This window comes from Condylura cristata, unplaced genomic scaffold (genome assembly GCF_000260355.1).
Source record: "Condylura cristata isolate star-nosed mole 26May11 unplaced genomic scaffold, ConCri1.0 scaffold00043, whole genome shotgun sequence".
NCBI lineage: Eukaryota > Metazoa > Chordata > Mammalia > Eulipotyphla > Talpidae > Condylura > Condylura cristata.
The window spans coordinates 2,338,528-2,363,918 of NW_004567144.1; the positions used below are offsets into that span (position 1 = coordinate 2,338,528).

The 25,391-nt window shown below is 53.6% G+C and overlaps 1 protein-coding gene across 1 annotated transcript; it reads left to right on the top strand.

Annotated features, from left to right (window-relative positions):
- The first annotated feature begins 10,612 nt into the window (after positions 1-10,612).
- STARD8 (StAR-related lipid transfer (START) domain containing 8) lies at positions 10,613-20,875 on the top strand. Its single transcript, XM_012733949.1, has 11 exons — positions 10,613-10,676; positions 11,881-13,271; positions 13,895-14,068; positions 15,557-15,716; positions 16,166-16,364; positions 16,761-16,971; positions 17,255-17,369; positions 17,593-17,817; positions 18,708-18,925; positions 19,026-19,202; positions 19,350-20,875. Exons 1-11 carry the CDS (start codon positions 10,620-10,622, stop codon positions 19,465-19,467), a joined length of 3,045 nt encoding a protein of 1,014 aa, XP_012589403.1. The 5' UTR covers positions 10,613-10,619; the 3' UTR covers positions 19,468-20,875.
- The last annotated feature ends 4,516 nt before the right edge of the window (positions 20,876-25,391 follow it).

The following is a 25,391-nucleotide window of genomic DNA, read 5'->3' on the forward strand; positions in this document are numbered from 1 at the left end:
GGGAGGCTTTGCAGGAGGGGGTGTTTGGCCTTCATCTTACTGAATAATGGGAGTTTGCAGCTTTGAGTCAGACTGGATCTAGACTGTGGAAAGCCTCCAAGGTCAAGTGAGAAGTATGGTATCTGCCCTGGGCTATGGGCAGTGAGGGGCCCATTAGGTTGCAAGGTAGGAGAGTGGCCAGGTCAGAGCTGGGCACTTAGAAAAGCAGCTTGCAGAATGCCTATGGAAATGAGAGACTTGAGACAGAGAATTGCGAGGGCTGATTTAACCCAGAAGCTGCAGCCTGACTGGGCATGGGAAACTGAACATTTGAGGGGATAGTTGAGACACATTGGTGACCAAAACGTGTGCAGAGAAAGGACGGGGCAGGATGACTAGAGATTTAAGCCTAGCTGCTTGGTGCCTTTGGCGTGGGAACATCAGGCGATTGGGTTGGGAAGGATCATGGGTTTGGTCATGGCCCCTCTGAAGACCCACATTTGAGTCTCCTGGAATAGAATGTTCAGTTGCTCCCTCTACCAAGTGGCCACTGTTGCTTGCACACACTACTGCACAGTCTAGATTGTGGTGAGCGGCAGTGTGAAGTCAGAAACAGGCTCACACAGATCAGAGCTTTCTCAAGGTCACCCCACAAGATCCTAGTGGAGCGAAGGCCAGAATGGAGTTCTCCTGACCTTCAATCCAATACTCTTTCCACCCATACCACAGTGGAGGGTAGTTGCCACCGGTCTGACATCTGCTCTAGACCGGTTAGACTGGCATCTCTTGCCTCCAGGCTGGGGATTGGAGGTGATGGAGCAGTGAACGGCTTATGAAAACAACTGCCTTTCCTTGTCACAGTGACCTTGTCAGAGCACCTGGGACTAGGTTGGGGGCAGGATCCCCTGGGGGCAAGAGAGCTAATGGAGGGATGGTGACAGAGGAGGTGACAGCTTTGACCTTCGCTGTCACAGGGAGGCCCTGGTTTGGGCAGGAATGTGAGCTGTCTGTACCGCTCTGCTCTGTCGAGTCTGGGAGACCACAGGCCAGGACAACTCTGGACCGACATTCTCAAACAATCCCAAGAGGCTGAAGGACTGGTTTAGCCACAGGACCTCCTGATACTTGTTCACTTGAATGCTCGCCGGATCTCGGTCCCCAGCTTCACGAAGGGGAGAGGTACAGTGGAGGCTTCCTTACGTAACTCCCTTATTTACAAAAACTCCAGACAAGAATCGTCTCTTCTTCCTGGCTGAGCCTGTAAGAGGTCCACAGTGTCTACAGACAAGGGACCTTCATTGAATATTGTGTCTTCCTCATGACACCCTTCGGGGCATCTCCAAGTTGGGGTGAGGCACTTGAGACCTCCAGATAAGGTGGGGGCTGACACAGCCTCATACTTCAGGCCTGTGGTCAATCTTTCTTTTGTTGTGGGGCTTCCTGTGCTTTGTGAGATTTCTACAACTTTCCTGACCCCCACCCAGTAGTTACTAGCAGTGTCCCTCTGCTGCTGTGATGACTGAATGTCCCCAGACATTCCAGAAGTCCCCTGGGTGGCACGTTTGTCCCTGGTTTCGAATCCTTGTGGCCCCGGGCCCATGCCATGGCCCTGGAGTGTTGAGGAGACAGGAGTGTTAGAGGGGTTTGCCACGCAGGGGAACCTGCTGCTGATGACCAAGAAGACACAGTGGCCTGATTTTGCTGCTGTACAGTCCTGAGATGCTGCAAACTCCTGGCCGGCTGACATTGGTAGGGCCTCAGTTTTCACATGGAAACTCTAAAAGTGTGGCTCGCTTGAGCCCAGGAGCTTGGCAACCACTGTAGCTGTGGCTGAGACCGAGGCTGGCATTTGAACAGGTGCAGCAGGGGCCCCGAGTTTGGCTTGGTGACCTCACAAGGTGGAGGCCAGCCAGCATCCAGCACTGTCAAAGTAGGCTGCTTGAAATCTGGCGGCCCTGACTGTGACACCCCTCCTGTGAGGTTTGGAATGTGGGATGAGAGCTATTTTGGTCTTGTCTCCATTCCTCCCTCCGCCTTCCTCCCCATAAGAACCTAGTTAGAGTTGTGGTTCCAGCTAAAAGCAGCAGGAACAGGGACAGGCAGCAAGGGCAGCCGGCCTGCCAGTGAGCCGGGTAGCGCAGAGCCCCCTGAATATTCACTCCAGTGTCGGGAGGGGAAGTCACTGCAGTCCTGTAGTCCCCAGCAGCTCTTAGTGTGGGCTCTCCTGAACATCCCTCTCCCTCGGCCCCCCAGAGAGCGAAGTGGGACAGCCTGTCAGTCCTCTTGCAGCATCTCTGCCAGAGTCACCGCCAACCTAGAGGGCCCTGTCTTGCAAACTGGGTTGAAGCACCACCTGGGGATCCGAGGCCTGAGGCTGGGTGGGTGTACTTCTTGTGATCCAGGCCCCTTCGTGCCTCCTTATGGGCTGGTCAGAAGCCCTTGGGGCCTAGTGGGTTATTTGTCCTCAGCCCCTCGTAATGGTAAAAGGCCAGCTTCTCCTCCTTAAGCAGGATGCCTTTCTAGAAGTGCAGGTAAGCAAAGAAAGCCCCTTGTTTTCAACCAGAGAAATGATCTGAGAAGTTGTTTGCCAGGCATTTCTCTGCCAACCTTGGGATGCCAGCTGGGCCTCAGAGACTCCCTTGGAAGTCTGGATTGTCCCATAGATGGTGGCATCCCATATCTCCCTTCAACCCCAGTACACTGACTTTTCTTCCTGTGTTCACTGAGAGGCCACTGCTGCTAGCCCACCCCATGTTGTAGGGCGCCTTTTCAAAGAAGGAGCTGATAAAGAAGGTTGAGGAAACCAGGCCATTTCAGGACAGTTGCTTTATGGAGCAGGTCAACTAAGTCAGTGACCTTCGCCAACACCCACAGGCCTGCCCTCTGTTGACTTGCTGTGTGCACTCGCACCACTGCCTTCACTCTCTTCTGCTCAGGCACGCAGGCCTAGAGAGAACGTGGCCAGTGATCTGAGCTGGCCTGGGTCTGGCCTCTGGCTGAATCATTCCAAGGACCTACACTGTCGCTTCTTCACTGGCCTTGCCCATTTATTGGTTCTCTTAGCTTGGAGGCCCTTGCTTTAGAATCACCAAGAGAGCTCTCAAAAACAAGCAAACAAACAAACCCTACATCCTGGACACTCTAATTTTATTGGCCGTGCTCAGTCCTCAGACTCTGACATTGTTAAAGTTCCCTGAGCCATTGTAACATGCAGCCCAGGTGGAGAGGCTACTACTCTGGCAGTAACAAGACACTTTGATCTCAGGCTCTGTGACTTCCATCTTCTGCTTGTCCTGGGCCCCAGGTGTCTCACCTGGCGCCAGGCCTGAGCTAGACTTGGGGTTAGTGGGGAGCAGGCTGAACTAGATACCAGGCAGCTCTCTCACAGAACACTGAGGGGCTTGAGTAGAATCCCAATAGTCCTGCAGAGGGTGGGCTTGGTGGCTTGGTCTGGGGGTGTTGACCTCCCACAATTTAGCTCCCTTTTGCCATTACTTTTTTCTTCTCAGCCTCTTTTCTCACTTCTTTACAACTTGAAGAGTCTGAGCTGAGTCTGAAAGACCACGTAAATGCAAGGTTCAGGTAGTCTTAACAAAAGTAGTCCTCTCTAAGACTCAGTTTCATCTAGGCAGTTGCAAACCAGACAAACCCTGACCAAATCAGCATAGTAAGCACAGAGGGAGGCCAGGAAGCTGTTAGGCTCCACTGTGGGGAAGCAAAGGTTGATGCAAGTTGCCCAAGATCATTTAGGCAGCAAGTCAGAGAACTGGTTGTGTTGGTAAAAGTTTTTCCTCCAGTGCACTCACCACCCTGGGCACTGTTGCATCTCCTCCGTGAGAAAAGCTGCTATTTATTTTGCTGGTACTTCCACTCTCCTCTCGTTCACATAGTGTTTCTCAACAGCAGAAGGTCCGCTTCTCTCCTTAGTCCATCTTTCTCTGCTCTGTGCTAAGAGGCCCCCTGGAATGTGGCCTGTGTAAGTACGGGTGCAGATATGGTCACTGAACTCTGAAACCACGCCTGGTTGCTCAGACACTTTCTCCAGGAGACCTGTGGCCCCGGGGCCTGATTTGACTCTGGAGCTTTCTGGTATGCTCCCTCACCCAGCTCTTCTGGCTCAAATCAGCAGGGCCCTTCTCCAGGGAGAGTTTGGGTGTAAGTCCAGCTTGTGCTAACCGAGTTCTATTCCTAACCTGTCCTGGCATATCACCCTAACCCTAGCCAGATCACAGCCTACAGACGTAACAGCTGAAACTCCTGGAATTTGCACATCTGGACACACAGAGGGCAGATGAGGGGCCACGGACATTCCTCCATTCCTCACCTCAGCCTGCCCAGTGTCATGCTCCCCGCCAGGTACATAAAGCAATCCTTATTCTGGGTTGCCTGTGCTCTGACTCCAGGTGAATACTCAACTGGGTGTGGGTGGTCACTTCTGGTCCCAGCCTGGGCAGGCTAGGGTGGGTGGGAGTGAAAAAAGCAAAGCCCTTTGGCTCCGTCCTTAATCACCAACATGTCTGTCTCTGACAGTTCCATCTGGGAAGGAGCCTCGGGGCCTCCAGCCCTCCATGAGGTGGTATACTGTCAAGGGCCGATGTCCCTGACATCCTGTTAGGTAATAACCCATTACATTCTCCAGATTCCTGCAGTGGACAGCAGTTGGAGTATTCAGCCTGTGGCCGTCTTCAGACTCCTGAGCTAACCTTTGTCTGTTGTAGCCTCTTTGAAATGTCTGCCTCCTTACCTCTCTGCCCTGAGCAGTTTGGCCCTTGTTCAGACAATTGTGTGATCACAGCTACTTTCCAGACCCAGAAAGAACACTAATTTGGCCTCATTCTCCTGTTTCCGCCTTCTCCTTGAGAGCCTTGTGAGCCAGAATGGAGAGGGAGCTCATTTGTTGCTACTCCGTGCCAGGGGCTTTTCCTCTCTAGCATTTTATCCAGTGCTCACTCTCAGGGGCTATTGTCAGTGGGTTCTCTTACCCTCATTTTACAGAGCAGAAAACTGAGCCTTCCAGATATTCAACTACGTGCCTCAAACTAGCTAGTGACTGACAGCACCAAGATTTGAAGTTAGGCTTGTGACTGCGCTCTGCCAGAGGTGCCCAAAAGTTGGGGTTCTGAGTTGGCTGTTCTGCGCCCCTGACATCTGAGGACCAGCGGCAGGAAGACGGGACCAGCACTGTGAAGAGCGTGGGCTAGAGGGCTGTTGGCGGTAAAGGACAGCAGTGGTGCCCACTGACTGGTTCCGGGGAGCAGCAGCCTATTATGCCCCATGCTCTGCGGCTTGGGTAGAGCCTGCAGAGGTGGGAAGCCCAGGATGGCGCCCTGCCTGCCCTCTCCCACCTCCAGGCTTAGGGAAGCACACAGGGGTGATGGGCAGGAAAGTCCACCCTCAGTCCTCTCTTTGCTGTCCTTTGAACCATGACAGACTGATTGAGTTGGACTTCGGGGAGGGGGTGGTGGTGTTCCTGGATTGCGGGCCTCTGCCTGCACATTTGTGTTTCTGTTGGGGGGAATGCTAGACCACAAGGGCCCTTTGGGGCCTATCTCTCCTGTACCTGCCTTTCTGGAAACTCCATCCTTCCCCACCTTTGGCACATTCCCTTTATCCTAATGACAAGAAAGCAAAGGCCAGTGAGGATGGAAAGCGCCTTGTGGGATCCAGCTCCACTCTCCTAGAGGGAAGACCATGCTCCTCAAATGCTCCTTGGTTCAGTGTGAAGTCCATTCAGAGCTGCTTTTACCACATCCCCCAAACACCAGTGGCTTAGAGTCCTGGATCCTTTCCTGGGTCTGCATTGCCCCCTACCCAGGGGACTGAGGTACTGCTCGCTGCACTCTCCCCAGGATCTCTCAGGGGTCCTGGTGATTCCTAGGTTCCTATCATAGCTCAGAAAGTTACAGTCACATAGAACACGCACATACACCCACAGATTCAGATGTGTGCGCAGACCGAGGGGCCTGTGTGTGTGTGTTACAGGCACACTATTTCACACCCGTCTACATGGATCATGAACCTGAGCAAACGTGGCTACAGCTGTTTCTAGAGACAGATGCCGGAGCGGGCTCCAACCCTATGGATGCCCTTGTGGAAATGCACAGGTGTTCTTCCTTGCCCCACCCCCATCCCCTCTGCCCAGAAAACCTTCAGGGACTCTTTCCCCACCTCAAATCCTCATCAGCTCATTATTTTTTTGGATTGACTTCTACCCTCCTACAGTCTTCCCACCCGACATGTCTGAAATACAAGTTTGTCCTTTAACTTATCAGTCCCAGCTGCCAGGATCTCATCCTGGATTTCCTTGTGGGAGAGCACATGGAACAGAGAGCTCTTCCTGTCTTGGAAACACCCCACCAGTCTCCTTGGAGTCCCTTAGCCACAGACACTAAGGAAATGGAGGCAGTGACAAGGCAGGGGTGGAGGGGGGCAGGGAACAGGTCTCCATGGCTAGAGAAGCATCTCTCCAGCCTAAAATGCCAGGTCCCATAGGCCCACCCCACTGCTCCCTGGCTCCACCCAGGTGGGACAAAAATGTCCCCCCCACCCCCGGCACTCCCAGGGCTGTGCTGCTGGGACTGAGTCTACCCTGTCCAAAAAGGCCTCTTTTGTGACCTCAATCCTGCCATTTGGTCCCATGAGGCTAGCAGGGGTGCCCTTTCCTGTGCTGGACACTCCCAGAGCAGAAACAGGAAGCTGGCCCAGCCATTGCTCCCCAATATTTCCACAGGCCTTCACTGTGTCAGCATGACCATTGGCATGGGCTTATGCTGCAAATAAGCCTGGCCAGAAGAGGGGTAGTGAAGCTGGGGCAGTCCTGGGGGGCTCCCCAGGGAGAGATGGCTTCCACCTTGATGAGTGGAGAGGCAGGGGAGAAGCACCCTGGGGAAGCTGCCTGTCAGAAGGGTAGGAACCATGAGCTGGAGGCAGAATGAGTTTGCTCTCCGGCCCTAGTGCAGCTACCTTATCAACTGCAACACTACACGAGCCTGTCCTTTCTGGTCCTGTGTTGCGTTCTGTAAAGTGGGGACAGGAAATCTCAGCACTTACTACATGTGTTAAATGAGGCTTGTTTATGAAGGTGCCTGAGGATGTCAGATATGATGATGAGGAGAACAATTGAAAATCTCATAGCCCTTGCTGGACGAGGATGGTCAACCTGGGCCATGGATGGCATCGAACAGTGGGGCTGGGACAGGCAGGGAATGGGGCTCAGAGACAGTGGCCCACGACATACCCAGGGTAGGGCTTGGCAGCAGGGGAAAACCAGCTTGTTGTGATCTGGAGCAACTGTGCTGGGCTCTCAGGGCTTCTCTCCCCATTGCTAGATCACTAGGGCGGGAGGTGCAAGTACCCACCTAACCCCATTTCCCCGCCTGCTTCTCCCCCTGTTCCATTTCAGAAGCTGAGGCCAAAAGAGCATGTGAGTGGCTCCGGGCAACAGGATTTCCTCAGTATGCTCAGCTTTTTGAAGGTGAGGCTCCCCTTCTTCCCCCTACCCCAAAGCTTTCCTCATCCTCCCATTTTGTTTTTCATCTCTAATGGGGCAAATCAGATGCTGTCTCTGACCTCACTTAAAGCTGTGTGCCCAGATCCTGCTCAGAGTTTTTCAGGGGCTCTGCTCCTCTAGTTCAGCCCACTTCCTATGTCAATGTCTCTGCTGGAGCACTCTCGTAAGCTCGGGTGTTGCCCACATCTTGAGCAAGGCCGCAACTTCATACCCCTTTTGGGCTCAGCGTTTACATAGGTATCAAATGGAGTGTCCGCTCTGATGGCTCTGCTCTCACCTCATCTTCCTCACGGCCTCGTTTTTGTTTCCCTTCATTTTCTTTTTTTTTTTTTTTAAACTTGTTCATGCTTGCTCTTTCCACTTCCCCTTTTCCTTTCACAGCCCCCACTGCACCCTGGCTTCATCCCCATTCTGTTAGCAAAACAGGCCTTGTCAGGCTCTCTGGTGACCTCTCTGTGGTCAGATTCAGTGGTCATTTCCCAGTCCTCACTCATCCTCTCAGCAGCACTTAGTGCAGTTGACCACTCTCTGCTGGACTAGGATCATCTGCTTCTGGAACACTCCCCCACTCCTGGCTCTGTCTCGCTGCTGCTCTCAGTTTCCTTAGCTGCCTCTGCTCCCTCCACTGATAGCCAGTGTGTCTCAGCACTCAATCCGACCCCTCTTCTTTTTCAACATTTCTTTCCCAGAGCTCCTGCTCAAGGGATTCCTTGTGCCATCTGTATTCTGATGACTGCCAAGTAGCTCTCTATGTGGACGTCACTTCCAAACGTCAGACCTGTTTCACCACCAATTTAGTATCGACACAGTTGTCTAACAGTTGTGTAAGATCTAACAGGTCTAAATACCAATGCTTCAGAGCAAGACCATGTGAGCCCCACATTCAGGACATCTCTGTAATTCCTCCTTCCCTTTGCCCCCCCGCCCCCAGGTCTGACCCTGTGGAAGCCCCTTCTCCCTTTGGAGTATATTTTGAATCAATTTACTTCCTACCACCTTCATGGCCATATCTGGTGTGATTCAATATAATCGCTTGCCTGGCCTTGTGATTCAGCTTTCTTCCTGTGTTCCCTTCTCCACTCCGGAGGCACGGAAGCTAGAGGGACCCCACGAGCTTGGACCCGACTCTGCCGCTTTTCCACGGCAAACCTTCCTCTGACTTCCCAACACACTCAGTGAAGTAAGCCTGAGCCGGCACTTGTGTTCTCACCCTCCAGCCCCCACCACCCAACTTCTCTCCATGCTTCTCCTCCCAGGCGCCTTCCTACAGCCTGCTCACACGGGGCTTTTCCCAGGCCTTCATGGTCACCTGGCCTGGGACTCTCCCCAGGCTGTTTGCATGGCTGGCCCTTATTCTCTGGACTCAGCTCAGAAGTCACTGTCTCAGAAAGTCCTTCACTGGGTACCGCGAGTAGCCCCCACCCCAGCCTCCCTTTACCCTATCACCCCAGATAATGTCCTCCATGGCAATTATAGTTGCAATCAGTTGTTTATCTGATATATTGTTTATTGCCTGTGGCCCCCAGGAGAACGTAAACCCCATGAAGGCAAGGGTTGTTTTTGTCTTATTCATTGGTGTATCCCCAGTGTATGGCACAAAGTAGGTGCTCAGTGAATGTTAAATGAGTAGATGGGCTTGTTTTACCAGTAAGGCTTAAAGATGTTCAACTTCCCTCTCCCTTCTCCTTTGCTCATTCTTCCCCCTCTTCCCGCTCCCCTGCTCTGGGTCACCTAGACATGATCTCCTCTGTCTTCCATTCTCCCTGCCCCCTGGCCCAAAGAAGAGGCTCCCAGTTTGAGCAGCCCAGGATTTAAATAGGTCTGGGAGAGCCCAGATTGGCTCTTGTAACCACCTACGGCCTTAGGCTTACAGTCTCTCATGGAGCGGCCTCAGTGGCTGGTGGGTCCTCTCATTCAGCTCAGCTCTTCAGCCTATCCCCTAACAGCCACTCCTGAGCTCCTGCCCCTGCCTTTTACTTTGGGTTTTCTCCTTCTCCTCGGCTCCAGCCATCTTGCCTACCTGCTTCCCCGGCTTCCCTCTTCCAGCTCAGGGTCACTGGCACTGAGTGCTTCACCTACCACTCTGGACTCATCTTGGCTTCTCTCTACCATACAGAAGATTCGTTTCCCCTGGATATTGGCTCTGTGAAGAAGGACCACGGTTATCTGGACGAGGACTCTTTGGGGGCCCTGTGCAGGTAGGGGACTTTGGGTCAGGCCTGGGAGATCAAGTGCCTGGCTTGGGACTTCCTTCTGGAAAAAACTTGATCCCTGTAACAAGAGGACGCTAGCCTGTTCACCAGGTGCATCTGCTGGGGTCACCAGGTTTACTGTGGTTTCCTTGTCATTCAGGCACCCTAGCTGAAAGCCCAGACGTGGCTTGAATGCCTTTCTCCCTTAAGTGAGGTCCCCCAAACATTCTTCTGTCATGTTTCCTCTACTCGTACTGTTTGGCCCTTCTTTAGGCCAAACCACGACTTCTCCTTGAAACCATTTTAGTTGCCTCCTCATTGGCCATCCTGCTATCAGGCTTGGCATTCTCCTCCCAGCCCTCTCAGCCTCCCTACAGTGGCCAGGAGCAGCCTCCAAGCTGTGCCCCTGTGCTTAAACCCTGTCCCTGCCCACAGGGGATAGTCCAAAGCTTTTTGAACATGCAGGGTACTGGATCCTTTTTTGCAGTCTGGCTCTGACGTAACCTTAGCAGCCTCAGTCATTGTCTCACACCCACACTGGTCTGTCCACTGACCACTGCCTTGCCGGCTCCTGTTGGCTAATTTCCCTCACCCTCCAAACCTCATTTTTGTCCTCTGAGAAGCCTTCTCCACCTGCATTCCCCTCTGTTCATGGATATTTCTTCTTCCACCTGCTCTGTGCCTGCTGTGCCTTCTGTCTGCTCTGCTCTTGAACATGTCCCACCTTGGTAGTGGCTTGTCCCCATCTATAAGCCCTGGAGGGCAGGAGCTTTCCAGTGATGTGTCTGGTGTTAAAATCTCATGAACATTGGGGCTGGGGACAAATTTTGGTGGCTTGGGCATGTGATGGTCTCTTGGGAGTTTTTGGGATGATACGTCTGGTATGGGGGGGCTGGGGTTCTTGGGTGGACAATGCTTCACTTCTTTGCAGGAGGCTGATGACCTTGAACAACTGTGCCTCGATGAAACTGGAGGTTCATTTTCAATGCAAGCAGGCAAGTCCTAGGGAGGGTGCTGTCTGTGGTCTTGGGCCCCTGGCGGAGTACAGGACATGGGAAATTAGCTCCATCACCTTGGGAGTCTGAGGTATCCAGAAAAGTGCCCTTCTCCAGCATGGGAGAGGGTGTGGAGATCTCTGTGGGGGTCTTGGCAAACTTGGAGCATAATAGCGTTATCCTGACCCTTGGCCTCAGAAACTGCACTCAGCCCAACCTCTCCCTCCTGTGTTTACTAGGGAAATGCATGTGCTTCAACTACCTCCTTTGATGGCAGACTGTCTTTGACTTTAGGGTGTGTGTGTGTTTGTGTGTGTGTGTGTGGAGGGGTGCGGGGGAGGGAGGATGCGCACAGAAGCAGAATAATGCAGTAGAAAGAACATGGCATATATGGTCTGAGAAGCCAAGATTACCCAACCCCACAAGGTCTCATTCCTCTGACCTTCATTTTATACAGTAAATTGGGGTTGGTATCAATAGCTTCTCAAAGTTTTTTGTTACTCTGTCAATGTGGGGCTGCAAAAACCAAGAGGACTCTGGGCCTGCACATAGCCCTCACATGCGGAGTCCGGATGTACAGGTATCCCCTAGGGCTTTCTCGACCAGCTACCTGCCGTCGGTAGGTCAGCCAAATGACCAGAGCCTCGAACCAGGAAGCAAGAGACCCTTGGGACTGGTCCCAGCTCTGCCACTGACTACTGAGTGACTTCGGGCAAGCCTCTTCTCTCCCTGGGCCTCAGTTTCTCCACCTTGAAAAAGAGGAGAAAACATTAGAAAACCTAACATTTCCTTCCAGCTCTGGCATTCAGTGATTCTAATATAGGACTGTAGCCTAGATAATTGGGAGGCTGCTGAGGCCAGGAGGCCCATGGGCCTGGATTCTAACTCTGGTCTGTCACTGACATACTGCATGATGGTTGCGGGCGTGGGGCCAGGGGGGCGGGGTCTAGGTTTTCCTTTCTGTAAAGTAGTTGGAGTGGGGATGAGATTACTCAAATCATCATTATCACCCCCTCTAGGCCCCATCCATGACTCCCGGCTTCTTCCCACATTCCCAGAGCCAGTGGTTCCACTAAAACATATTCTCAAGCAGAAGGCAGGGCCTTGCACCTCTGTGTCCCCCAAGAGTTTGGAGACTGAGAGTGGAACACTAACAAGGGCTTGTGGGCTGGGTTTTTCTGACCTCCTGTGGCACCCTTCCCAGAATGAAGACTCAGAGGAGGAAGAGCAGTGTACTGTCAGCAACCACTGGGCCTTCCAGCAAGAAAATAAGTGCTGGTCTCGCATGGGTTCCTCTGATCTGCTGGCCCCACCGAGCACTAGCCTTCCAGTAACCTCCAGCTGTGAGAGTGTCCTCACCCAGCTTAGTGTCACCTCCTTGCCAGCCATTGCTGTGAGCTTACCGGCCCCCAAGCCAGCAGACCTGCCTTTGCTAGGCTGCACCCCGGGCCCAAGTGACCGGCCCCTCCTCAGCCCCACCCGTGGACAAAAGGGTCTCCAGTCTAAGGCCAAGAAGCACCGATCGCGTAGCTTCCTCAAGCACCTTGAGTCCTTGAGGCGGAAGGAGAAGGGTGGCGGTCGGCCAGCAGAGCCAGAGCGTAAGGCAGCCACCTTGGAGAAGACCATCAAAGCCTCCACTTCCCGCAGTCGCCGTGGCTTCCTCTCAGCTGGATTCTACAGGGCGAAGAACCAGACCATCGCTTCAGCCAGTGGCAGTGGCACTGAGACTCAGAGAGCCTGGGGGGACTGGCCTGCCACGTTCTGGCACCCTCAGCTGACACACAGGGGTGACTGTCTGGTGCACGTGCCCCGGGACCACAAGCCCGGCACATTCCCTCGCTCCCTCTCCATCGAGAGCCTGTGTCCTGACAATGAACACCGCCTGGCAGACTGGCAGCCAGGTAGGCGCTGGGGTTACGAGGGACGCCGCGGGTCCTGCGGCTCCACGGGCAGCCACGCCAGCACCTACGACAACTTGCCCGAGCTGTACCCGGTGGAGCCTCTGCTGGCCAGGGCTGAGGCTGAAGACGAAGATGAAGGGGAGGGCAGCTACGCCCACCTGGATGACATCCTTCAGCATGTATGGGGGCTGCAGCAACGGGTAGAGCTTTGGTCTCAGACCATGTACCCAGACTTGGGGCCTGGAGAGAAGGAAGAGGAAGAAGATGAGGAAGAAGAGGAAGAAACCACTTTGTCCATAGAAATAGCAACAGCTGAGGTTGAAGGCCAGGCTGAGGCTGTGAGCCAGGAGGAGGCTGTGGCCCTCAGACAGTCCCCTGTCCTGGGTCAGGCTGATGTGCAACCAGCAGCCCCACCTCAGGCTCCAGCTGAGGTCCAGGCTCCCACACAGGCAGAGGCTGAGTCCCCCGGCCCAGCCCAGGATGATGAGCAGGAGGCGACTTCAGGAGGGGAACCCACTTCTGTGGAAGAAGGACACTCCATTTCTGACACTGGGGCCTCCTCTAGTGAACTGGACAGCAGTGGGAGCTTCATGAATGAGGGTGAAGCTGCAGGGCCCCCAGCTGGACTCCAGGCAGCAGCCCCCCGGGAACGGCGAGATTCAGGTGTTGGGGCCTCGCTTACCAGACCCTGCAGGTAGGACTTCAGGGTAGATATGGAGCCAGGCTCCTCTGTTGTCTCTCTCCCCTCCACTCTCTTTCCCTCCCCACTCCTGTGCCGCCTCCCTTTTAAGTGAGTTTCTCAGCGGAGAAGACCAGGGTTAGTTTCTTGGGAATGCGTTGGTTGCCTCCAGGCAGCCAGTCGCAGGAGGGAAATGGGAAGCCTGCAGGACTGCAAAATACAGTGTTAGTTTAGGCCCTGCTTATGCTATGACCTTGAACAAATTGTAGCTCTTCTTTCTGCCTGTTTCCCCATGTGGAAACTGAAGGTGTTAGAGGAGATGGTCTCTGATCCTCACTTTTCCATTCTGGGGTTTTCTGGAGCAGCCCCCGCACAGCAGTTTCAGTTGGGGGCTGGTACTGCCTGTTGTCACTAGGTGGCCATCCTCCCTGAGAGCATCTTGGCCACTGGGCAGCCTTGGCATCTAAAATGACATTACCACTCACCCTCAGGGCCCAGCAGCAATGTCAACAGTAGGTAGTTTCCCCTCCCCCTGACTTATTTTTCGTTTTGGGAGAATAAGGGAGTAGAATAACACAACCTTATCTAAGCTTTACCCAAACCTGCTCCTCTGGCTTCCTCCCCCGTGTCCTGAGCAGGAAGCTACGCTGGCACAGCTTCCAGAACTCCCACCGGCCCAGCCTCAACTCAGAGTCCCTAGAGATCAACCGACAATTTGCTGGCCAGATCCACCTTCTGCACAAGGGCTCACTGCTGCGCCTCACCGCCTTCATGGAGAAGTACACGGTGCCCCACAAACAGGGCTGGGTCTGGTGAGTGCTTCTGGGCCACTGGGGGCAGACTGGGGAGCTCCCTTCCACATGCTGGCTTCTTGCCTGATCCCATGCCAGGGCATCGGGAGGGTGAGCCTCAGAGGGTGGCTGCCAACAGTCTTCCTGCCAGTTCAGTGGTCTGACGTATCAGACTGGAGGGGCTGTGGCTCTGGAGGCCAGTGTGGCTCTGGGTGACTGGTAGGGGGGCGATGCATATGGGGTCCCTGTGAGTATGGGTGTCATATTTGATGAAGGAAAGTGAACCTGGGGCTTTGAGCTGTGACTTTTCATGCCAACCTCCATGCCCCAACCAGGGACATTGGCTTAAAATGGAGCTTTGCTGGTCATTCTCCAGACCAGCTCCCTTCTGTGACTCCACGTTGTCAGAGGATTCCTTCCTATCGTAATCCTTTCACTGCTTCGTCTCTCAGGCTCTTTATTTGGCCACTCATAAGCAATGAGGTTTTTTAAAAAGATTTATTTAGTTGTGCATACAGAACTGGGGTACAGGCCAGAGGTGTGGGGGCAGTGAGAGGCTTCAACCGAGACAGAGTGGGGAGCAGAACAGGCAGATCAAAGAAGTACACTGCTGAGGGGATCAGCGGGCGGGTCAGGAGAGGTCTGCAGCATGTGGGTCACCTCTGGGGCAGGCGGGGATCTAACTCATGCTGAAGTGGCTTTAGCTTCTTAGTGCTGTGCTTTAACCCGCTGCACCACCAGGGAGAGCCAGCAATGAGTTTTATTTTGTTTTGTTTTGTTTTTTTAAAGATTTATTTATTCATACAGAACTGGGGTATAGGCCAGAAGCTCAGGGGCGGCGAGAGGCTTCACCAGAGACAGAGTGGGGAGCAGAACAGGCAGATCGACAAAGTACACTGCTGAGGGGAGCAGTGGGCGGGTCAGGAGAGGTCTGCCGCGCCATGTGGTAATCTCCGGGGCAGGCAGGGATCGAACCCATGTGGAAATGGCTTCAGATTCTCAGTGCTGTGCTTTAACCCGCTGCGCCACCAGGGAGGGCCAAGCAATGAGTTTTTTACTCCAGTGGGAGTGAAAATATGGACCATTAGAATGAGCTGGAGATCAAGCCCTTCAGTAGGTCACAAATGTAGATCAACATATGAATCTCAGTCTAACCTCCAAACAAAACTCTAGAAGTAACACGTGCTCTTTTTCCTGCCTCTTTGCCTTTGTGCATGCTGTTGTCTCTTCCTAGAATGCCTTTCCCCACTTCTCCTCTGGGATAATGTCCACCTACTCCTCAGGCGCCTGCTGAATTTCCCTCCTCTCTGTTGTCACAGCTACCTCCCTGACTAGACTGAGAGCTCCCTGCATTCTTCTGTGACTGCCCAGTGAATATTGACTCTGAGGGTGTGATGTGTTTCTTCTACTGCTCACCCCCTCCTGAGCCCCCTGAGATGGCAAACAGTCTCCAAGCCATTTCAGGGCCTGTTCCACCTTCTCCTCACAGCTTGTCCCTCCCCCAAACAGGTCAGTACCTAAATTTATGAAGAGGAATAAGACCCCAGACTACCGAGACCAGCACGTGTTTGGGGTGCCACCGCTCATCCACGTGCAGCGCACAGGCCAGCCGCTGCCACAAAGTATCCAGCAAGCCATGCGCTACTTGCGCAGCCAGTGCCTAGACCAGGTGAGCCCCTCCAGGAGCCACAGAGGTGGGCTTGCAAGGGCTGAGGCTGAGCGTTTGGTGAGGGAACTGCTCTGCCCCTGCCCCAGGGTCTGACTGGTCCACCAGAGACCTTTCCATTCTTCAGGAGGTCCCAGCAAGGATAGAACCAAATCTCCCTTCTGCATAGCCCTGTGCTAACTTCTTTCTGGCATGGGTTCTGTTGCCTTAGCCTAGGCCCACCTTGGCCTACTTATGACTAGAAAACCATCTTTTGCCTTGGCTGAAACCATTAACCCCTTCTTCTGGTATTACCATTCTCACCTCCCATGCCCAGTGGGAAGCCTTCAAGGCTTGGAGCTCTCTGGGAGACAGCCCACACTCCTGACCCATGGGCCAGAGTTGGCCTCATGGTCCCCCTCAACTCTCCCACCTTTCTACCCTACTTCCCTTCCCTCCTTTGCATGGGCCAGGTGGGCATCTTCCGGAAGTCTGGGGTGAAGTCCAGGATCCAGAACCTGCGCCAGATGAATGAGACTTCCCCTGACCATGTCTGTTATGAGGGCCAGTCGGCTTATGATGTGGCTGACTTGCTGAAGCAGTATTTCCGGGACCTGCCCGAGCCTATCTTCACCAGCAAGCTCACCACCACTTTCCTGCAGATCTACCAACGTGAGTTTCCTACACTTGCCCCCAGCAAACTGCTCTCTCTCATCCTCCCCGAATCCAAGGGGTTGTGGGAGATAAACCTCATGCGTGCAAATGGAGCCTCACCTGTGAGGTCATTGGATCATTCATCATCTTGCTTTGGGGAGAGATCACATTGTACTCCCCAAGCCCATCATGTGGAAGGATAGACTGAGGCACCCAAGGAAAGGTAGGCACTTACCCAAGGTCACTCTGTACACTGGCAGCAGAGCTCCATTTAGCACCCAGAGCCCATCCCAACCCCTTCCCTCTGCCCAACTTCCCTCGGCACTGCTGTGCCTTCTGCATTCCCAAAAGCAGGAGGTATGCAACTGGGCCGCTTGGGGAATAAGGAGGCCTTTCTCCATTCCTTCCTCACAGTCCTGCCCAAGGATCAATGGCTGGCAGCAGCTCAAGCCGCTACCCTGCTACTCCCTGATGAGAACCGAGAGGTGCTACAGACCCTGCTCTATTTCCTAAGTGACATTGCCTCTGCCGAGGAGAACCAGATGACAGCCGGCAACCTGGCAGTGTGCCTGGCACCGTCTATATTCCACCTCAACGTCTCCAAGAAGGATAGCCCTTCACCCAGGTGAAGCAGGGCAGGGTGGGGCAGGGCAGGGCAGGGCAGGGCAGGGCCAGGGAGGTCCCACTGGATTTTTTGGGTCCCACTGGATTTTTGGCCCTTGAATGCTGGTACTGTAATTCTCCTGTACCACCACAAGGGGCCAGCCTGACTCCTCAGGCACCATGGGGATGCTGTGGAGCAGGACTTTTTGTCTCCGCTACTGGCAGGAAGATGGAAGCTAGTAGCTTCTCAGCTGTCTTGCCTCATGCCCTTGTGCTAGCTTTTTCTCCCTGGGCCTTCCCTCCAGGATCAAGAGCAAACGCAGCTTGGTTGGCCGGCCAGGCCCTCGGGACTTGAGTGAGAACATGGCTGCCACCCAGGGCCTATCACACATGATCAGTGACTGCAAGAAGCTTTTCCAGGTAAGTTACTCTGGCCCACAGTGCCTCCTTCCCAGACCCAGGTAACCATTTGCACCAGAGTCAGGGGTTGGGGTCAACTCGACACATCCGCCTCAACCTCCACCTTTCAACTCTTCTCCCGAAAGATTCCTCACCACTCTCACTGCAGGAGCTAGGCCTGTCTACCCCCTTAACTGCTGATGCTCCCCGTGACCCCTGGTCCAGTGTGTGTGCCCCCCCCCAGGTGCCCCAGGACATGGTGCTGCAGTTGTGTGGCTCCTACAACGCAGCTGAACTCAGCCCTCCTGGCCCAGCCCTGGCTGAACTGAGGCAGGCCCGGGCAGCTGGAGTGAGCCTGAGCCTCTACATGGAAGAGAGCATCCAAGAGCTGCTGCGCGATGCTGCCGAGCGCTTCAAGGGCTGGATGAGCGTGCCAGGCCCCCAGCACACAGAGCTGGCTTGCAGGAAGGTGAGTCTGGCTATCTCCCGCTGCCAGGCAGCTAAGAGAGGGTGTGCTGCAGGCAGGGGCTCCAGATCCCCAAAGGAGGAGCTCCCTGACAGCCTCACTGTGCACGCATCTGATTCTTGGAGAATGTCAGCCAGCAGAGCAATTACCTTCAGGGATCGAGAAGCATGAGATCAAGGGGTTCCTCTCTGGATCCCTGCTGGACTTACCTTGCCAAAGCCCTGCTCACACTCCCATCCGTCCCTGCGCCAATATGTTTAGCCCCCGACATTTCCATCCTTGGTACTTTACCTGTGCTGTCCTGTGGCCTGACAGACCTGTCCCCAAGCACTGCATTTCTCAGCCTCTTGAAGCCCCAACTTAACCACTTACTGTGCCACCTTCTCCATCCACAATTGCTGTCATGCCGCAGGCTAGAAATGACTCTCCTTGCACTGGTCATGTTCTCTTGGAATCTGATCCTGACTAAGATCACAATGCTGATGTTTGCCATATGTTACAGTCATAATAAAAGCTTCCTTATAGGGCCGCAGTGGGGAGAGGCTCGGTTGGTACCTGGCAAAGCCTCTGTCGATGGCCATTTGTGTGGCCTGCACGGTCTGCCATCCACACGAGGTAGTGATGCCTTTAGAACCATCACCACCTCCCAGTTCTGTTCACTTGCAGAAATCCGAAGCACTGTGCCTGTTTTGTGATAGAGCCCAGTAGGCCTCAGGGAGCCCGTGTCCTGTCACCTCCATGTACTCTGGATGGGACAGAGTACCTGAAATGGAGAGGGGGACCAGGAATGCAGGACAGCCAGTGTCTCAGTGAGCGCAGGTCAGGCCTGAGGCTGAAGTGGGAGTGGCCCGGCCCTGACAGCTGCCTTCTGCCCCCATCTTCATGACTGACAGGCAGCAGATGGCCACCCCTTACGTGTGTGGAAAGCGTCCACAGAAGTAGCGGCCCCTCCGGCTGTGGTGCTGCACCGCATTCTGCGGGAACGGGCCCTCTGGGATGAAGACTTGCTGCGGGCCCAGGTGCTGGAAGCCCTGATGCCTGGTGTGGAGCTGTACCACTATGTCACGGACAGCATGGCGCCCCACCCCTGCCGTGACTTCGTGGTGCTCCGGTGAGGAGCCCTGGCCCTTCCCCTGCTGTGCTCTGGGGTACCGCGGAGGTGGGTGGGCAGCCGCCAGAGGAACCTGAATGTGTGTGGCGCTTCCCTGCAGGATGTGGCGCTCAGACCTGCCTCGTGGGGGTTGCCTGCTGGTCTCCCAGTCGCTGGATCCCGAGCAGCCTGTGCCAGAGTCAGGGGTCCGGGCCCTAATGCTCACTTCCCAGTACCTCATGGAGCCTTGTGGCCTGGGCCGCTCCCGGCTCACTCACATCTGCCGTGCTGACCTCAGGTACCAGACCCCATAGCCTTGGCCCCTTCCTGGTCTCTGTGCCAGGCCTCTGATCCCCCAAGGCTGGGGCCAAGTCCTTTCTTTCCTCTCGCGGCAAGGGCTCAGGGAATAACCACTGCTCACATATGCCTGCTTCTGCCTCCCCAGGGGCCGTTCTCCTGACTGGTACAACAAAGTCTTTGGGCACCTGTGTGCCATGGAAGTGGCAAAGATCCGGGACTCCTTCCCCATCCTTCAGACAGCTGGCCCTGAAACAAAGTTGTGAGCTTCGGCCTGAACCCAGGATGGCACCACTCTGGAGCCCTAATGCTGAGGGTATAACGGGGGAGAGGGAGCAGCACAGCCCCCAGAGATGGCATCTAGGGGCAGAACTGGGTCTGTGTGCCCCCCTTGTCTTTCCTCCTCTTTTCCCAAAGCTCCTCTGAACATACAGGACAGGAAAAGAGAATATCAGTGACCCATCTGCACTCCAGCACCACTTCCGCCCCCGGAACCTGTTCTCCCCTCCTGAGAGAGGGGGGTTTCCGAGTAGGAAGGTTGCCGCTGCCCTCCAGGCCCACTGGCCCAGCTGGTCTGACGCCTTGACAGCTTTCCCGCCTGCTGGGGAAGGAGGGAAAGCAGACTGCACCTTCAGCATTCTGTCAGACCGAGGAGAGGCCAAGCCACCCTTTTTCGGTGCTAGGGCCCTGTGCCATTGGACAGGAGGCTCTGATCCTGCCCATGGGGCCAACCTTGGCCCTAAAACTAGCTTTCCCAGAGAAATTTGCCCGGAGACAATGGGCACAGGCAGGCCAAGGGCAGCCCTGCCATCACGAGCTGTGTTAGTTGTATAAATAACGATGCTGACATTGATGAGGCTGATTTAAAGAGCAAGCACAGACGGGCCTCTAGCAGGTGACATGACGATTTGGCATAACTTGGGATTTGAGAGCGTGGGGTGGAGACCCTTCTTTTCTCAGGTCTCATGAGACCAATGAACCAGCCCCCATTGCGTTGGATCCCACACTTTGCCTGCCTCTCCCTGGGAGCCCATGTAGCCTTTGACCATGAGCTGCCACTTCTGGAGAGCAGAGGGGCTCATTCGCAGTGTGCAGGCTGAGAGCAAAAGCATGTGGTGGCCGTGAGGTAGTAGCTGTGCCTTCGCCCCTTGTCCTGTTCTTCCTGCCTTTGGGAGTAGACCAGACCAACCTGACAGCTCCTTCAAGCAGAGACCTGACCCCTGGCTCTGGTGGTAAGCCAGCAGGTAGACGGGCCTAGTGTCATCTCAGTCTGATGTGTTTTATTCAGACCTGATCTATTCAGACCTGGCCATTTTGGTTCATATGGAACTTCAGATAACATGCAAATACCAACTAGTGATTGATAGTTCTTCCAGCTACATCAACTGGAGTGGGATGGTTCCCAGCCAACATCGTAATTTCTAAGCCCATCTGGTTTATTTGTACCTATAAATACTGTACAGTCAGAATATATATATATATATATATTTGTGTATATATAGACACACATATATCCACACTCATATATATTCTTTCATGAGTGTACTATAATCTGCGGGTGGGGCAGGGGTCTAGAAGGCCTCAAGGGAAAGGGCACTTAAGATGAGGGGGGCAGGCAGAGAGCAGGGTACATGTGACCCCTCAGCAGAACAATAAAGTATTACTGGAGATGCACTCTGGCTGCGTGGCTGTCTTGGCTGAGGCGACAAGTCCCACCTGTGGGACTGCCAGGTGGGGCAGATGACAGCATGGATTCAGTATTAGGTCTCAGGCTGTGAGCTTTTTTTCTCGAGGACTGGAGAAGGCTGCAGGAGGAATGGGGATGGGCTCAGCTCTTCTCTTTGGGAGGTGATTTGGAAATGGGGTGACAGGATTCTAAGGAACCAGGCCTTGGGCAGAAGCCACAAAGTCCTTCCTTGACCTGGCTGGTAACACTGATGTGAGCGGCCCACAAACAAGCTCAGGTGTCCTGACTGAAGCTCCATGGGAAGAGGAAGATGACAATGCTGGTCGTGCTGTCCTTTCCCCACTACACACACGATGTGTGGTAACCCAGTCCCAGAGGGCTTGAGGACCCTGTTCCAGGTGTCGATCAGTAGGAGAGCTCTGAGTGTGCGGCAGCCCTCAGCTCCAACAAAGTGACCACGAAGTCAGGGGGCCAGAGGGCCTTGCATTTTGACTTTCTCCCAGGAAAAAAGCTTGCCTTTGCCATGTCAGTGTAGGCTTCAAATGCCCAAGCTTGGAGGGGCAAGAGAGAGTACAGCCTTTGCAGTCAAGTCTGTGCTGAGCAGTCTGGGCAAGCATTTCTTCTACGCCTCAACCTCTTCAGAGAGGAAGAGGGCCAGTGATACCTGATGCTAGCCTGGCTCAGTAGTGTTCAGGCTTACCTGCCCCAGTCTGCACCCCTCCAGCCTGAACAGGTTGGGGTGCCTTCCCTGCCTCACTTCTCTGTCACTGCCTTCCATTCCCTTGGGCTCTGCTTTGCCTTTTCTCACTGCTGCAGTGGAGCTGCAGACCTGTGAGCCTCTTGGATTTGGGGAAACCGTGGCGGTACCTACAGCTGCGTGTGACAGGGTGAGTGTTAAGGGATAGCAGTGTGATGCTTCAGTTAGAACTTTTGGAGGAATGCCATCAGGGGTTTTCTGACACAAGAATGACTCTACTTTTTCGAAGTGATGAATACTGTGAAGGTGAGCAGGATAAAAACCCAGGAGGGGATGGTCATTATGAGAAAGTTATGAGGGAGCATTTGGGGTGGGCTTGAGATTTCCCAGTTGTGGACTCTGCTGTCCTGGACCCCGACATCCAGCATCCTGGGAGAGGCAATGCCAAGCAAGAGGCCTTCCTTGGACCTCAGTGTCGAACCGTCCATGAAGCAGAGGCTGCCATCTCCTCTCTGCCCAGCTCGCGAAGCAGTCTGTGAATGGATCGCCGCAGCCTATAGGACCTGAGGAAGGAGAGGGCGTCATCTATGCAAAGTTTTAGCATGGAAGATTTCTGGGCAGTTCACTAACTGTTCATCTGTTCCCGCCCAGCCTCAGCCATCCCCTCCTAACCATCTTGCCCACCCCCCCCCCCCCCCCCCCCCCCGTTACCCCTCACTTTTTGAGTGGATTTTGGTCACATAAAACTAACCTCAAATGTACCAGCATATCTCTTCACCTAGGTGGTGCCATGAGGGACAGGATCAGGTGAGTCATCCCCGGGTCAAGTGCCTACAACCTGTACAGTCTGAGAGCACAGGGAGTGTTGCTCAGTGTCCTCAAGCCAAGCAGGTGTATGGTGGGGAGGGGGAGCAAGGAGTGTGAGAGTGCATGACTGGGAAGGGTGAGTGATGGTGTCAGCAAACCTCATCTACTCTCCAGGAGGGAGATTATGGCCACTGTGGAAGAAAATCAGCAGGCAGTTTAAACATAATTGTGGAAGAAAATCAGTAAAATCAGGGCACAAAGCAAAATAGACCCAGACTGAATGAGCACAGAGATTTGCTGTGAAGAAGAAAAGCACCCTGCAGATACCACTCCCTGTGGCCCCCACAGCCAGAGTTTGTAGTCTGGACGCCTAGAGTACCCCCTGAAGCCACACAAAACGTCCAGCTAAACAGGATCCAACTACAGAGGCATTTTCTGTGTGATAGATTTTTCTCTCCTAAAGTTCTCACCTTGCTCACATGCAGATTGTGTTGGCACAGAGATCATGATCCTTTGAGCTTAGAGTATGCATATCTTACTCTGTCAGGATGATAGGAAGTGAGCATATGCCCATTAAAATGAATGCTCACCTGCTTAATGTGGGTTTTTTTTGTTTTCATGCTTGCTATTTTGCTTTGTTTTACTGAGAATAACCCTGCCTCTCTAAGTCGGATCCTACCTCATAGGAGTTCTGGAAGAAACTTTTTGACTCTGAAAAGAAAGTTTCCTTTTCTCCACAAGGTGGTTATTATTTTTCAGTCAAACTGCTGACTGCCTACTGTATACCAGGCACCACACCATCCATTTTCCCACACAAGATGTCCTCTGTCCTCAAAAGTCCCCTGTGAGGTGTTGGCATCCACCTTCTCAGGATGGAGATCTGAGTGGCAAGGAGACTTGCCTGGGGTTCAAAGCAAGCAAGCAGCTCAACTAGGATTTCAGTCCAGACTCCCAAGTCTTATTTGTTCCCTACTACAGCCCAGTATAAAAGGAGAGGAAGCTCCTTCTGCTCACTGGAGGCCTCGAGTTGGTCTAACAGTGGGGAGGGAACTGAAAGTGGCTATTGGATAAAGGAGGAAACGCATTTGGAGAACACTGGCGGAAGGGAAGTAAGGCCAGGAGGAAGGAAGGGCCAGGGCTGCAGGGTGTGAATTGTGGGGTCATGGGAGCTGCCTGTTCTGTCTCCAGCCCAGCCCTGCTAGGAGTTGGCCTCCCCGGCCCTGCCTCTCGGATTCCAGCATGGTTAGGAAGGGTCCAAGGGTACACTGGGCTGCGGTGGGGCCACTCAGACTAGTTGAATTTGGCAGTGTGGGCCTGGAGTTGAACAGAGACAGGGCCACATGTGGAGTTCATGCCCTAGCTACATTTGCTTTGGTGTCCCCTTCCTTCAGAAACTATTAAAAATGTATTTTGGACTGTGTTGATATAAAGATGAGTGGTATCTAGGCTGCCATATGTTAATCATTATCTATTCACTGTTATTATGTTCAATTTTTTTTCTTCTAATGCTAAAACAAATTAAAATTATAGCATTTTTGAGGGCCTGAAGTTCTGTGCCTACTATACCTAGCAGTAAGTTGGCCCTGGCAGAAGGCAGCAAAAAAGGAATGTCTGTACAAAAGTTCAAGCACTGTTGCTCAGGGGATCGAGGCTTCAAGGCCTGAGCAGCTGGATGCCTTCCTCTACACTTTCAGCACATTAAGCACATGTGACCACAGCAGCGCTTTCTGCTGCCCTTGCTGGAGTAGAGGCCATCCTTCGTCTTCCCCAGCTTCATCCCAGCTCTGCTTCCTTGTTTAGCGGAGCAAGCAACTTTCTGTCAGGGCCCCTAGTTGGCTCCTGTGACCTCAGACAATCTCCTTAACATCTAGTGAAAGCAATTCATGGTCAGGACCCCTGGTAGGGCTCGTGGGCTCTCAGCTTCCTCTCCTCTGAGGCAAAGAGGAAGAGCTGGGCCCAGTCTGAGGCTGGCCTCCTTCCAATCAGCTCCTGGGGGAATAGGGACTGAACCTGTGGTTCCAGCTTGTCCATGGAGTAGGACACGGTGTCCAGGTCACAGAACAATGCCAACATGAACAAGCGCTGATTGTGTAGACAGAGGAAGCGGTCATGTCCTGGCTGGTGACAACTTTATGAGGAAGAGAAGCAGGCATGATGGAGGAGGGGCAGTTCAAGTGACAAAGTGGGAAGGAAGCAGGGTGTTAAGAAGGCTGGCAGGACTCAGGGCCCAGGAAAACATGGAAGAACCACAGAAAGAGAAAACAACCTTTCATTTCTATGGCTGACAAAACTCACATACCTGTTTTCTCATACCCTACAGCTGGGTACAATTTTTCAACCCCATTTTAGAGGTGCAGAAACTGAGACTCAAAGAGGTAAAGGAAGAAAGTTGTCCACAATTATACTCAGGTAGTTAGCGGGGAAGCTAGATGGGAACAAGGTGGGTCTTTGTGGTCCAGTGTTGAGTAAGTGGGAAAGAGCAGCCAGTGAGAGCAGGCAACACACTGGGTGAGTGAGGCAGGAGGGCCTTTTCTTGGGGTTTTACATGTCTGGGAAACTAGGTAAACCACTGCCACTAAACTATACTTGATTTTCTCCCAAGTGATCCAAAACAATACCAAAAACAATACCAGCTAAAACAATACCAGCTAACACTCAGGGCTTATGCCAAGCCCGGCCCACTCACTCACATACCCTTCCTCCTCTACGCTGAGTGTTGCACTTGCCAGGTCAAGCACTATACTGAGACCTGATAACCATTAGCCCATCTGTCTTTCACCCCACCCTTTGATTGACAGCCCCATTTTATTGAAACCCAGAGAGGGGCTCAGTGAGGGACTTCTGTGAGATCACAGAACTAACAAATGGGGGAGTCTGGGTTTGAAGCTTGGCCTGAAGACAGGAAAGACCAAAGCCTGACTGGGTTGTGCAAGGTGGTGCGGCAAGCTGGGCAGAGTAGAGGCTGAAAATGAAGCCCAGTCAGAGCAGGAACAACAAAT